Source organism: Triticum urartu, chromosome 2 (genome assembly GCF_003073215.2).
Source record: "Triticum urartu cultivar G1812 chromosome 2, Tu2.1, whole genome shotgun sequence".
Lineage (NCBI taxonomy): Eukaryota > Viridiplantae > Streptophyta > Magnoliopsida > Poales > Poaceae > Triticum > Triticum urartu.
In genome coordinates this window covers 572353472-572367140 of record NC_053023.1, presented here as the reverse complement: position 1 = coordinate 572367140, position 13669 = coordinate 572353472, and the positions used below count along the sequence as shown (strand labels likewise).

Sequence of the window (13669 nt, the reverse complement as noted above, 5' to 3'; positions counted from 1 at the left end):
CTCGTCATGGTGCCGTCGTGTGGACCTTGAGCAGCAGGTGGTGGAGCTTGGGCGCAGGCCATGGCGAACGGGACTTGGACGGGAGGGCCTTGAGCAGCAGGTGGTAGAGCTTGGGGGCAGGCCATGGCGAACAAGACTTGGACGGGAGACCTTGAGCAGCAGCAGGTGGAGTTTGGGGACAAGCCATGGCAGACGGGACTTGGACGGGGGGACCTTGAGCAGCAGCAGGCGCAGCTTCGGGGCAGGCCATGGCAGACGGGACTTGGACCGGAGGCCGTGGCAAAGGGGATTGAGCTCGGTGTATTTTGACTGGTTCTCGCTCCAGATGAAGAGATAAGGCCGGGCAGGTGGGCTGGCCCCACCAGGACGGGTGGCAGTCGTAGCGCGCGGTTTAAGCGAGAGAAAGATCATCCGGTGGATAATAAACATTTTCCTTTCTAATCTGATAGTAGAGGCGGGCATTTGAGATATAGTGTTAGACGACCGGCTTCCTTATAGGCATGCCATAAACCAAAATACGCCTTGATATTGCATATTTCTTCTCCAAACTTAATCCACTAAAACGCAACAGCAACAGAAGGAGAGCACACAAATGACAGGGAAATGGCGCGGCAACATAGGCGCAAACTGTGCACCGGAGCTCAACAAGCCAGATTTTCTTTTTTGATTTGCTGGAAATTAGGCTTAATCGTATCACAATATTTATGGCATGACACGGCACGGCACGTCCCCAAGGTAGCCATGGATGGAGGGCGGGCCCAGGAATTCAAGACTGTGTATTCAAATTTTGATTTTTTTGAAAGTCTATGGCCTTCCTTCAGGCGTATAATCAATTACAGAAGCATATTGTACTAGTTCTAAACTATATAAAAGATACCACATAATATATTATATTCACAAAAATTGATCATAAACTTGGTATTGTTCACCATATGGAAGTAAAAAACATTGTTCAACATATCATCGCAAAATCTAAATATATATAAGATCGATAAAAACTTACAAATCATAGGATAACTTTGCGATCCTTGATGCTTTGAAAATGTGTGATAATGTCCTCATCCTTAACTTGCAAGAAGAAATCCCTTTCAATGAATGTGACCAAGCAACCATTCAAGTATTTTTGCCCCATCTTGCTTCTTAGCTTGTTTTTTATATAGTTCATTGATGAAAAGAACCTCTCAACACCGGCTGTTGCAACAGGAAGGACTGGCACCAATTTGAGAAGTTTGTAAACAATATCATACCGAAGAGCCCTCCCTGTTCTAACAAGCATCATAGACAACTCTGCTAGACTTCTCAAGTTTGTGAAGTTTTCATCATTCCTCACATCAGTAATATAGAGATTCAATTGAAAAGAAAGTTGGTGTTTCTTCAAAGTCAAAAATCATGAGGATAGAACCCAGCAAGCTTAACCAGGTCATCAATATTAAAAGAAAGAAAATGACTGGCTGGACTGAATGATGCCATGCATCTAAGTAGCTCCGTGTTACCTCATCCAAACCTGTTATTAAAGTTCTTGAAGTTGCCTAATCAATGACACCCAAAAACATATCAGCATGGAACCGGTGGTTATCATGGCATTTTTAGAACACTTCTGCTCTTTGTATAGGCTTGTACTTCCCATCATGTCAACACATCTGACATTGTGCTTTCACACAAAAAGAAGTGACCATTCTCAAGGAATTCTTTCCATCCATCATCTTCTCTTAGAACTTGCAGTTGTACCTTTGTGAACTCGGAGAGATCAACTGCATTTCACAATATCTGATCCCTCTTTTGCAAAAGCGTTACTTTAAGTCACTTGTGTACCCAATATTTCATCATCAAGTGCAACCATGAAAACAAAACTCAAATGATTTAAATACTCCAACATAGTTGAGCTCCTAAAGCCTCTGCCGAATTACTTTCTTTCCCAAGCCTTAAAGAGAACTTTCCTGATTGAAGGATACAAAGACATAACATGCATTTACCGTTTTGTAGTGAGATCCCCATCGTGGTGTCACGGCCTTTGCTAGGCCCATCTCCTTGATTATTCAAACCTTGGGCCAGCTCAATTTCACCTAGTTTCAATTGCTTCAATCATATACTCAGCCTGAGCTACGCGAAGCATGATTTCAATGCTTCAATCATATACTCAGCCTGAGCTACGCGAAGCATGAGGATCTTTTTACATGACATCCCAAGAACATTCAACAAATATGCAAGGTGCCCAAAGAACCATTTGCAATCAATATTCTCCTTAGCAACAGCTACAAGGGTTAGTTGAAGCTGATGGGCGAAGCAATGAACATAATAAGCAGAAGGAGAATCTTCCATGATTAGTTTCTTCAAACCATTAACATGACCCTTCATGTTACTCGCACCGTCATACCCTTGCCCACGTACCTTGGATATCGGCAATTGATACTTCATAAGCAAGGTCTGAATTGCTTCTTTAAGAGTCAATGATGTAGTATCCTCAACTTGAGCAAGACCAAGAAACCTTTCAACCGGCTCCCCTATTTTATTGACAAATCACAAGCAAAGAGCTAACTGTTCTTGTTGGTATGCATCACTAGATTCATCAGCAAGAATTGCGAAACACTCATCACCAAGTTCCTCTATGACAAATTTTGTTGTTTCATGAGCACAAGAACTAATAAGCTGTTTTTGAATCTTGTGATCTATCATCTGACAATTCTGTGGAGCATTTCCTGAAACAACCTTATTAACTTCTTCAAAGTTGCCTGCCAGCCATTGCAAAAGTTCTCGGAAATTTCCTTTATTTTTAGAATCCTTTCCCTCATCATGACCACGAAAAGCCAACCCCTGATGCAAAATAAATTTTATGCACTCAAGTGACCATTTTAATCGAGCTAGATACTCAGCCTTGTACTGTGTGGTCTGTGAGGAAATGGCCTCACGGATTGATGCTTTAGGTTTGATGAACAAATTATATTTCTCTTCGGCTTCACAATGAGCACTATTCACCTCACCAGCATGCTTACGAAATCTCGCTTTCATATTCCAATTTCTGAACCCTCCATTAACAAAACTATCTCCACCAGCAAATTTAGTACTATCTTTGAACAAATAGCAAAAAAAGCAATATGCAGCATCTTTATCCACACTATACTCAAGCCACTTATACTCATCAAACCAAGCCGGTTGGAAGCGACGCTTACCTCCGCAGTCATGTTGCGGAAAATCTTTCTTCCGCATCTTTGGTTTACATCGTCCCAATGCAATGTAGGCCCTTCTAACTGAATCTCGTTCATTAACATCATAGCTTGAGATAGGAGTCCTCAACCCAGGATCAGGCTCGATGTTATAAATGTCATCATCACTATCCTCATCACTAGAATCAGATTCATCTAGGGCCATAGATTCATCATCATCTTCTGCTATTGGGGCCTCTGTGTGAGGAGCTCTCTCAGGTTCAGGTGGTATTGTGTGTGTCTCACTACCACTTTGCCCTTCAAAAATTACCAATTGCATCTGACTTTCATTGGAAGATGGGGTAGCACTCGTTGGTTCAGGTTGTTTTCTTTTTGCAGCAACTCTTTTCATGAAAGCTCTCAAATCAGTAGTGCCAGTATTCTTACTCTTCATGTTTTACACCTGAAAAGTAAAGTTGCTCAAGTTTTAGAGTACTAATCATTATACATAACGCTCACTGGAACAAATTCAGAATTTATAAACGTTCTCTCATTACAAACTCGAATGGAAAATTGTAAATTCTCATGTCTAAACAATTCTTAATTGACTGCAAACTAGTCTCTAATTTCACTATATTAAAACAAGAAAGACAAGTGATTAGTGGTCAAACTAACTTACTTAGTCTTGCACTTCTGTACTGCAGCCTGCTTTGCCTGGACAATATGAGAGCAAAAGCGCTGCCTAGCTGCCTGAATTCAGTTCGACACTGATAAATAAATTCAGTTAGAACACGTGCATGAGAGGAGAGAGCCCAATTTCTGGGTCAAGTGATTAGTACATCTAATTAGTGATTATACCTTCGATAGTTGAATTCGAGTTGTGGCTTTGAAATTAGATTGATTCCTGCAATCCTGCTACCCGCCACCTACAACAGAGATTAGAAAGTTCAGAACCAAAAGGGGCAAGGGATTAGGGATTCAGGGATGTATTCGTCGGGCGCGTCCACGCTGCAGCCGCCGCCGCGCGTACCTGCAACCGATCGCCGATCAAGCGACGACAGCTCTGGACCCTGGCCGCCGTGCGGTGCCGATCAGGAGGCGGTTCGTTGCTTGGCCGCTTGGGTCGCGTGCGGCGAGTGGAGAACTCGAGAACAGGGGCGGCGCTACCGGTTCGTGTGCCTGGCTCTGATCGATGGAATTTTTTCTGTGCAATGATGGATGTGTGCGAGTGACTTGGGCCAATGGGCCATGCCTGGTCGTGGTGATGAGGAGAAATAGACAATGGGCTGCCTTACTTTTTGGGCTGAAAAGCTTAACTCGACGCTCTGGATGTGTCGGTATCGTTTTTCCTTATACAAGGTATCGTTTTTCCTTATACAACATAGTATATAGACTATATATACCTAGTTTTTTCACAAAAATAATGGGTATTCAACTGAATACGCTTGAATTGAGGTGGGCCCGCCCCTGGGGAGAGGCGGCCGCCGACCGGCGGCGACGCCTCTGTGCAGTGCGAGGACCTGGTCAACCTCTGACCAGTGGGCCCTCGGGCCGGGTCGAATCGACGGTGCAGCGAACCTTCTAGGCGCGTCTGGTCCGTTGGATACGCCACCTCAGCCAGCCTTGCCCTCCTCCGACCCGGGCGGCCTGCCCATATAAGAGAAAGCCGACTGGCTCTCCTCTCCCATTCCACTCTCCCACGGCGCCCTCGCTCTCGTCTCCGCCATCGCAAGGCGAGCAAGGGCAAGCAGCACCACCGAGGAGCAGGTGAGAGATCACCGCTTCCTCTTCTCCCCAATCTCCTGTCCTTGTTCAAGTTCGAATCAAATGCATAGCGAATTCGTGCCTTGATCCGGTCCTGGGTTGGTCAAATCTGTTGGTCGTCGATGCGTGCATAGACTAGCCGCGCTGTTGCTCTGTTTGATCTTGGTGTTGATATCGTTGTCGACTATTTCGTTTGAGCATGCATGATCCCAATGTCCCGTCGATGGATGCCAGGGGGGTTTCGTCGTTCTAGTGATTGGTTTGAACCGGATCGACCCAGTTGCTGCTTGTAGGTGTGCGTTTGATTTGTGCTTACCGAGATTTTGTTCGATCGGCGCGTGTTCTGCCGCTCCACCTCCTCCCAGGTCTTGGTTCGTCTTGTTCGAAGTATTCCCTGAGATTCGTCCTGTTTTGATTGCTGGACGAGTAGGCGTTGGACCTCGCGTTCGCGAGTTCGTTCATCGCAAGTCGTGCAGCGCCGTCGACCGCGGTGACGGTCTGCTGCAGCCTATGCGCCGCCGATGGCACGAGGGCCGGGCCGCACCCGCGACGGCGAGGTCAGCCGCAAGGCTCCTCTCGACGGCGACGTTCAGCGTCTGCAGCGCCTCCCTTGCCAGGGCGTCGGCGTGGAGGTGGTCGAGTACCCAGAGATCGTACGCGACTTGGCCGCCGGGGAGGGCATCGAGACCGAGAGTCGCGGCCTAGAGCCTGAAGAGGTGCCCGGCGTCGGCGTGGACGACATCGACTAGGTACCCGTGTTCGCGACGGGCCTCGTCGAGTGGCCCGCCCTCCGGCTCCGTGTCGTAGAAGGTGTCGTGGACGAGCACCGTGGAGGAGCGAATCCATGCCGCGGGGCACTGCCTCGAGCAAGTCAGTGTAATTGTCTTCGCTGGCTGCGTCCATGGGCTCCTGGAGCAGCACCGCCGCGACCTCGAGGAGCGTCACGCGGGCGGCCTGGCAGGATAGCAGGCGATGTCGTAGTCCACCCCGGCGGCGACGAGGTGCCTGTACCTGTAGTGCTCCGCGTGCCCCAGCGTCGCCGTCACCCACTGCACCAGGAGCAATGCATGCGCATGCGGAGCTAGAACCTTCCTCATCCTCGTTGTGATTATTGGATGAGGAAGCGATGGGCGATCGAGCGACTTGGTGTTGTGCCTCGAGGATTTCTGCTCGTCGAGGAAGCGTGGTTCGATTTCTGCTCCTGGTTCGATCTCGAACTTGTTAGAAGTGTGCATTGCTATGTGCGGGTCATAGCCTTGCGTCCATCTTACTTGTGATTGTTGGACGAATGAGTTGCATTGCTATGTTCTGATCTTACTTGTCCGATTTGGTTGTGGTTCTCAAACTTCTCATCCAGTCTCTATTTGATTTGATTGTGGCAGGCTAGGCAAGCCATGGCAAAGAAAAGGAAGAATGAGGGAAAGGCCCCGAAGATGAGAGAATTCCTTATTTGGCCTTTTCTTAAAATTTGTTTCCCTTTTTGGCTCAAAAAACATTTTTCTTCCCTTTTTGACACTCAAACTTTATTTTATGCCCTATTTGACATTTCCATCAATTTTTCCATCGAACTGTGTTAACTGGCACGTGCAATTACAATTTTACCCTTGATGATGGTATGTCACCACAAAGAGAAAAGAAGGGGCCTGAACCGCTCCTGTGTGGGAGATAAAAAAGAGGAGGGGGGGGGGGCATCAAGAGTGCTACACGTAATGTCGCTAGCAGTAGCACCGCTCCTGTGTCGCTGGAGCTTGCCATGTGCTCGTGCGCGTCGATGCTGCTCCTAGATGATGTTCGACGAAGTCAACCACACTCACTATATCTCCCACATGCACGTCGGCGCGCTCACGCAATACACTTTCTGATGACGAGGTGCGACCATGAACTGACGACAATAATAACGATGAACCAAGCTCTGGACGATGCACGCACCGTAATATAGAGCTGGCTTCCTGAATCCCTAATCGATCCTTTGCTTGAACGTTTACTAGCTAGTAGTACTAGTATGTACGAGCACTTCTAACAGGACGCATTCCAATCGTTCTAGCTAGCACATACTGCCGAAGAGCAAGCTGCAGATGGCCATCCCGGCGCGTCGACGATGCTCGGAACCCGCGAACCTTCCGCACCGTGGCGCCGCTTCTGAAGAGGGAGTAGCAGTGGCAGCCGCCCTTCGGCCAGCGGCGGCGCACCGCAAGAGGTCGGCAAAGCCGGGCGCGCGCGCCAGGATCTCCAGCTCGACGTCTTTCGGCAGCCTCACCAGCGAGAGCACAGCGCGTGTGTGCATGTCATCGCTGGTAAGCGCACGTACGCATCAAGCAAGCATGATTAGTTTTTTCCTCTAATTAACCTAGGTACGTATCCAATGGACGCTATCTAGTTAAGAGATGCATGCATATCAGACAAGATTAGCTACAAACCTAATTGCTATACATAAGAATAATATGTGAAATTGTTGCTTATACTAAACTTTCTTTCTTTCCTCGCAAAGAAACCTCGTTTTTACTATTTTTAGGTCTATTACTACTATTGAATATTTGAACCACATAAATTTGTTGAATTTTGAATCATATAATTTTGTTGAATTTAATTTCTACCATGATAAAAATTTCCGCAGTAATGCGCAAGGAATCATCTAGTTTATTCAACACCACAAAACATATCACATCATTCATGTGTTTGTATGTAAATAATCTGATCACAAACTACACTAGGGGTAAAACAGTCTTTTTTAGTTCAGACTTAACACCGTTAGTGGCCAAAACTGACGAAAATGTTACATAGGGAATAAAATGAAGTTTGAGTGTCAAAAAGGGAAGAACAGAAAATTTTGGGCCAAAAAAGGAAGTAAAATATCAGACTTGTTAGAAGTGTGCATTGCTATGTGCGGGTCATAGCCTTGCGTCCATCTTACTTGTGATTGTTGGACGAATGAGTTGCATTGCTATGTTCTGATCTTACTTGTCCGATTTGGTTGTGGTTCTCAAACTTCTCATCCAGTCTCTATTTGATTTGATTGTGGCAGGCTAGGCAAGCCATGGCAAAGAAAAGGAAGAATGAGGGAAAGGCCACGAAGATCCAGGGAGCTGTAGGGGGGATCAGGATGAAGGAAAGTGCGTTTAGCTCATCGGCCAGGAAGACTCGTCTGTTTGTGGATGGGAAGTTACCGACCCAAGCTGATGGTGCCCCTGTCAACCACCACGCCGCCGCTACGGAGCAGCTGCAGCCCGTCCGACCGCAAGCCAATGACCCGCCGGCTCCTGGCTTGCTGCCGCGAGCCGATGCGGCCGCTGCTCCTCCCGTGGGTGCTGCTGGCATGCCGCCGGCTGAACAGGTCGCCGAGGTACCCTCGCGTCGCTGGTGCGTTATCCTTTAGGTTCAGCTGAAATCAGAGGATGAAGAGAGTTTTGATAGAACCTTACATGATTAAGCGGCTAAAAGGGAGCCGGATGCATGCTTTGTCTTTCGTGGATTGTTAGCACCAAAAACTGCAGTGCAGTCCCTTTAATTCTTGTTTAGTTTTGATACTGGGGCTTGAATTGGTGTTCCACATTTGCCATGCTTAACACATTTTGCTGCTGGGCGTGGAGCTCTTCCGGTGTGTATTCTGCTTCATCTGCATATTATCTCAGTTCACTGGATCGATTTCCCCTCTGAACTTTCATTTGCTATGGAAGGCTCAGCTGGATCCCGAGTGTCTTTTCTTCATGTTGCTTTGGCTTAGGGGCCGATCCTTACCAATGGCAATCTGGAGATCAGTCTCTGTGATCAGTCTCCTATTTGAGCCAGATCGTTTTGGCAGCTGGTTGCTGATTCGTATGATTTCCCTGAGCTTGCTGTAAAAACTATGATGGAAGCGTATGCAATCCTGCAGGGACGCGTGCGTGTTATATAGCTCAACAAGATACAAGGATCGGCAGGTAGTTGGTAGTCTTGACCCATACTCCAAGCTATACATGAGATAAGATTATATCTACTCTAACTACCTGCCTAGATTACACAATACGCACGCAATACAACCGTGACATACATGTCACGTTACACAGCTACAAACCTATCTATTAACATCCTCCCTCAATCTCAACATATCAAGGTTTAGATTGTTTCTGAAGGCTTGGAGCTGTCGAACCTGCAGTGGTTTAGTGAAACCATCAGCTACTTGATCTCCAGTTGGAATGAACCTTATCTCTAACTTCTTCTGAGCAACTCTTTCTCGAACAAAATGGAAATCAATCTCTATATGTTTCGTTCTTGCATGAAACACATGATTTGCAGAAAGATACGTTGCTCCTAGATTATCACACCATAAGCGTGACACATGTGGCCTGTAGACCCCCAATCCATCAAGTAGCGTTTCCATTCACATTACCTCAGCAGTAGCATTTGCTAGTGACTTGTACTCTGCCTCAGTGCTGGATCTTGAGACAGTTGCTTGCTTCTTTGCTTGCCATGACACAAGATTGGAGCCAAGAAACACTGCAAAACCTCCTGTGAACTTCCTGTCATCTGGGCATCCTGCCCAATCTGCATCAGAGAAGGCACTTATTGTTGTTGATGGGGACTTGCATATGCTTAGTCCTATTCCCATGCTTCCCTGAATATATCTCAGTATTCTCTTCACAGCTGTCCAATGTAAGGAGGTTGGTGCATGCAGAAACTGACAGACCTTATTAACTGAGAAAGATATGTCAGGTCTTGTCAGTGTAAGATATTGAAGTGCTCCAACTATACTTCGATATTTTGTTCCTTCTTCTGGACTTAATGGTTTGCCCTCATTCAATGACAATTTTTCAATGGTTGACATAGGTGTACTGAAAGGTTTACAATCCTTCATTCCTACACGACTCAAAATATTAGAAGCATATTTCTCTTGAGTGAGTAAAATACCATCTTGCACCTTTTTTACTTCAATACCTAGAAAGTAGTGTAACTCTCCCAAATCTTTCAAAGCAAACTCTCTTTTTAAGTTTCTTAGCAATGCTAACGTTGCATCTTGTGAGGAACTTGCTACAATTATGTCATCAACATAAATAAGCATGTATATGATCACCTTGCCCTTCTTGAAGAAGAATAAGGAAGTATCTCCCTTTGATGGACGGAATCCAAGTTGTTGTAACTTAAGACTCAGTCTTGAATACCATGCCCTTGTGCTTGTTTTAAACCATACAAGGCTTTGTCCAACCTGCATACATGATTAGGTTTGGATGTGTTCTCAAAGCCTGGTGGTTGCCTCATATAGACCTCTTCCTCGAGAACGCCATGTAGAAACGCATTCTGAACATCCAATTGACGAAGGCTCCATCCCCTGGAAACTGCAACAGATAGAACAAGTCTGATAGTAGTAGCCTTCACTACTGGACCGAAGGTATCCTCATAATCAATGCCATAGCGCTGTTTGAAACCCTCAGCTACTAATCTAGCTTTGTATCTATCTATTGTTCCATCTACCTTCCTTTTAATTTTGTATACCCATTTACAGTCTATAATATTCCTCCCTGGCTTCGGTGGAACTAAGTGCCAGGTGTTGTTCCTCACTAATGCATCATACTCAACACTCATAGCATTTTTCCAATTTTTATCATGCAAGGCTTCTAGCACATTTTGTGGTTCACCAGTGGCTGCAAAGTTTGCGAACTTAAAGTGTTTATCATACCTGACCGTGCCATCCTTAGGCACTAGTGGTTTGGTAATACCTCGCTGCGAACGAGTGACTCGTGTGGTTATATTCGGAGCAGCCACAACAGACCCGGTAGCAGCCACAGAGGATCCCATTCCTCGTACTGACACAGATAGCGACGGTAGATCTCCCTCTACATCCGCGCGCTCAGCCTGCTGCAGATCTGCGGTCTCCCATAGGTTGTCGGTTGACGATGGCGACGCGCGGTCACAGGCCCGCGCCGGACTGCTGGAGCCATCATTGCTCTGTGGGACCGACACCCCAGCCCCAGCCGCTCCTTGACACGTTGCACGCGACGACACGGGCGTATCAGCAGGCGGGACCGGCATGAATCCCACGAGTGATTCGCCATCGCCTACACCGTGTGGTGGTCCTGGCGCATCAGCGCGCGCCGGACTCCGTGGCGCGCGCTGATGCGCCAGGCCCACCACGCGGTGTAGGCGATGACGAATCACTCGTGGGATCCGCGCCGGTCCCGCCTGCTGCTTCTTCTGCACCGAATCCCTCAGGATCAGCACTGCCATCTGAATCATCCTTGTGTCTGGCGCCTATACATCCTTGTTGCTGCATAAAATCATAGCCTGGAGCACTATTTTTTTCACTTTTTTCATCAGTACAGTCTCCATTAGCGGAAGGATTAGGGTTATTAAACACATGATCATCAGCATAAGATTCACCCCCATGATCAGAAGGATTTAATAACTCCGGAAAAAGTAGCAAAATTTCAGCACGAGGACGAGCGCCGGCGTTTGGATGGAGACTAGCAAAAGGAAAGATATTTTCATCAAAGATTACATCTCTAGAAATATAGACACGCCCAGTGGATATGTCAAGACATTTAAACCCTCTGTGGAGATTGCTATACCCAAGGAAAGCACATTGTTTTGAGCGGAATTGAAGTTTGTGGTTATTGTAGGGTCGAAGGTTCGGCCAGCAGGCACACCCAAAAATCCGAAGGATGGAATAGTTGGGTTTTTCATGGAATAGTTTTTCAAAGGGTGTCTCAAACTTGAGAACTTTGCTAGGAATCCGGTTTATCAAATAGGTGGCAGCAATGAAGGCCTCATCCCAAAACTTTAAGGGCATAGAGGCTTGAGCGAGAAGGGAAAGGCCTACTTCGACAATATGTCGATGTTTTCTCTCAGCTGACCTGTTCTGTTGGTGAGCATGAGGGCGCGAGACGTGGTGAGATATACCTATTTTGGTAAAGAAGGAGTTCAACTTTTCATACTCCCCTCCCCAGTCTGTTTGTAAAGCAAGAATCTTGCGATCAAATTGACGTTCTACTAGATGTTGGAAGTCATGAAACTTTTGGAAAACTTCAGACTTGTGTTTGATCAAATATATCCAAGTGAATTTACTGAAATCGTCAATGAAACTCACATAATATTTCTTCCTTCCTACTGTTTCAACAGCAGGACCCCAAACATCAGAGAACACAAGTTCTAAAGGAAATTTTGATTCACTTATTGACTTGGGATAAGGCAACTGGCGACTTTTGCCTTTTTGGCAGGCGTCACATACAGAATCTTTATTGAATGAATTTTCACACGGGAGATTATTCTTGCTAATGACTTTGCTAACAATAAGAGGAGACGGATGGCCTAAACGCCGGTGCCACCTATCCGAGGATAGCTTGGTGACACTGAGCATGTGCTTCTTGGCGTCGGATCCCGTGTGCCTAACCGGGTAGAGTCCTCTTCTACCCCTGCCTCGAAGGAGCACCTTCTTCGTTCCCCGTTCCTTGACAAGAAAAGAGTAGGGATGAATTTCAACAAAGGAATTATTGTCAATGGCAAGGCGGCTAGCGGAGATTAGACTTTTGTTGGCTTGCGGTACATGAAGGATATTATTTAGGAGGAGATCTCGATCAGGAGTATGAATAGCTAAGTGACCGATATGCTTAATAACCATACCTGATCCATTGGCAGTATGAATCTGTTCGTTTCCAGTGTAGCGATCCCGCATGGCCAGCTTCTCCAAATCTCCTGTGATGTGGTCAGTGGCACCACTGTCCAGGTACCAGTTCGTGCCCACCCCGTACTGCGGTGCAGCAAGGTTGGCCGACTTCTCCTCCACGCCTTGATAGGACTCATCATAGCGCTTCCAGCACTTCCAGGCTGGGTGGCCCATCTTGCCACAGATCTGGCACTGGACCCTGGGGGCATGGTTGTTGTTGTAGTTGCCCCCGCTGCTGTTGTTGCCGTGTCCACCGCCGCGCCCTCCATATTTGGAGTAGCCGCCGCCGCGCCCACCGCGGTCACCACCATTGCCACCTTGGCGGCAACCGCGATCACCACCACTAGCGCCATTTCTATGGCCTCGGGTAGTAGCATTGGAAGATGATTGGGACCCTCCACCCCGAAGATTGAGCCTTGTTTCAAAGCTCAGCAGCTGTGAGAACAGCTCGGCCATGGTCACCGGCTCCACCCGGGAACACATGGCAGACACCACTGGGTCGAAATCTTCATCTAGCCCGGCCAGGATGTGGGAGACGATGTCGTCGTCGTCCACCCTCTTCCCTGCGGCGATCAGTTCGTCGCAGAGAGACTTGATCTTCCCGACATAGTCGGTGATGGAGGAGTTGCCCTTCTGCAGATTGGCGAGGGCGATCCGGACGTTGGTGGTCTGGGAACGGGTGTGAGATGCAAGCATCCCTTCCACCATGTTCCAGAGCTCAGCAGAGGTGTGGCATGAAGCAACCTGGATAGTTATCTCACGCGGAAGTGTCGTCAGGAGATAGGAGAAGACTTGTTGGTCTTGAGCATACTAGGTTTGGAAGTCAGGGTTCGGCGCTTTCGCCGTCGTCTTGCCATCAGACGAGGCCACATCGATTTGCATGGGCGGTGGCGATTGCTCGACGTCGAGGTACTTGGCCATCTGCGCTCCTCGGATGGCCGAGAGCACCGTCGCCCGCCATAGAGCCTGGTTGCCCTTCGTGAGCTTCTCGGTGGCGGCGTGTGCGAATGGCGAGGATGGGAAGGAACTTGAAGGCGCCATGGATGTGCTCGAGGATGGCTCTGGTTACCATGTAGAAACTATGATGGAAGCGTATGCAATCCTGTAGGGACGCGTGCGTGTTATATAGCTC

General features: G+C 47.5%; 1 protein-coding gene and 1 pseudogene across 1 annotated transcript; both read right to left on the bottom strand.

The window, feature by feature from the left end:
- Nucleotides 1-2164: 2164 nt before the first annotated feature.
- Nucleotides 2165-3594, bottom strand: LOC125537326 (zinc finger MYM-type protein 1-like). Its single transcript, XM_048700625.1, has one exon. The coding sequence runs from the start codon at nt 3592-3594 to the stop codon at nt 2518-2520; it is 1077 nt and encodes a 358-aa protein (XP_048556582.1). The 3' UTR covers nt 2165-2517.
- A 9362-nt stretch (nt 3595-12956) lies between these two features.
- LOC125541909 lies at nt 12957-13095 on the bottom strand (annotated as a pseudogene).
- Between the last annotated feature and the right edge of the window lie 574 nt (nt 13096-13669).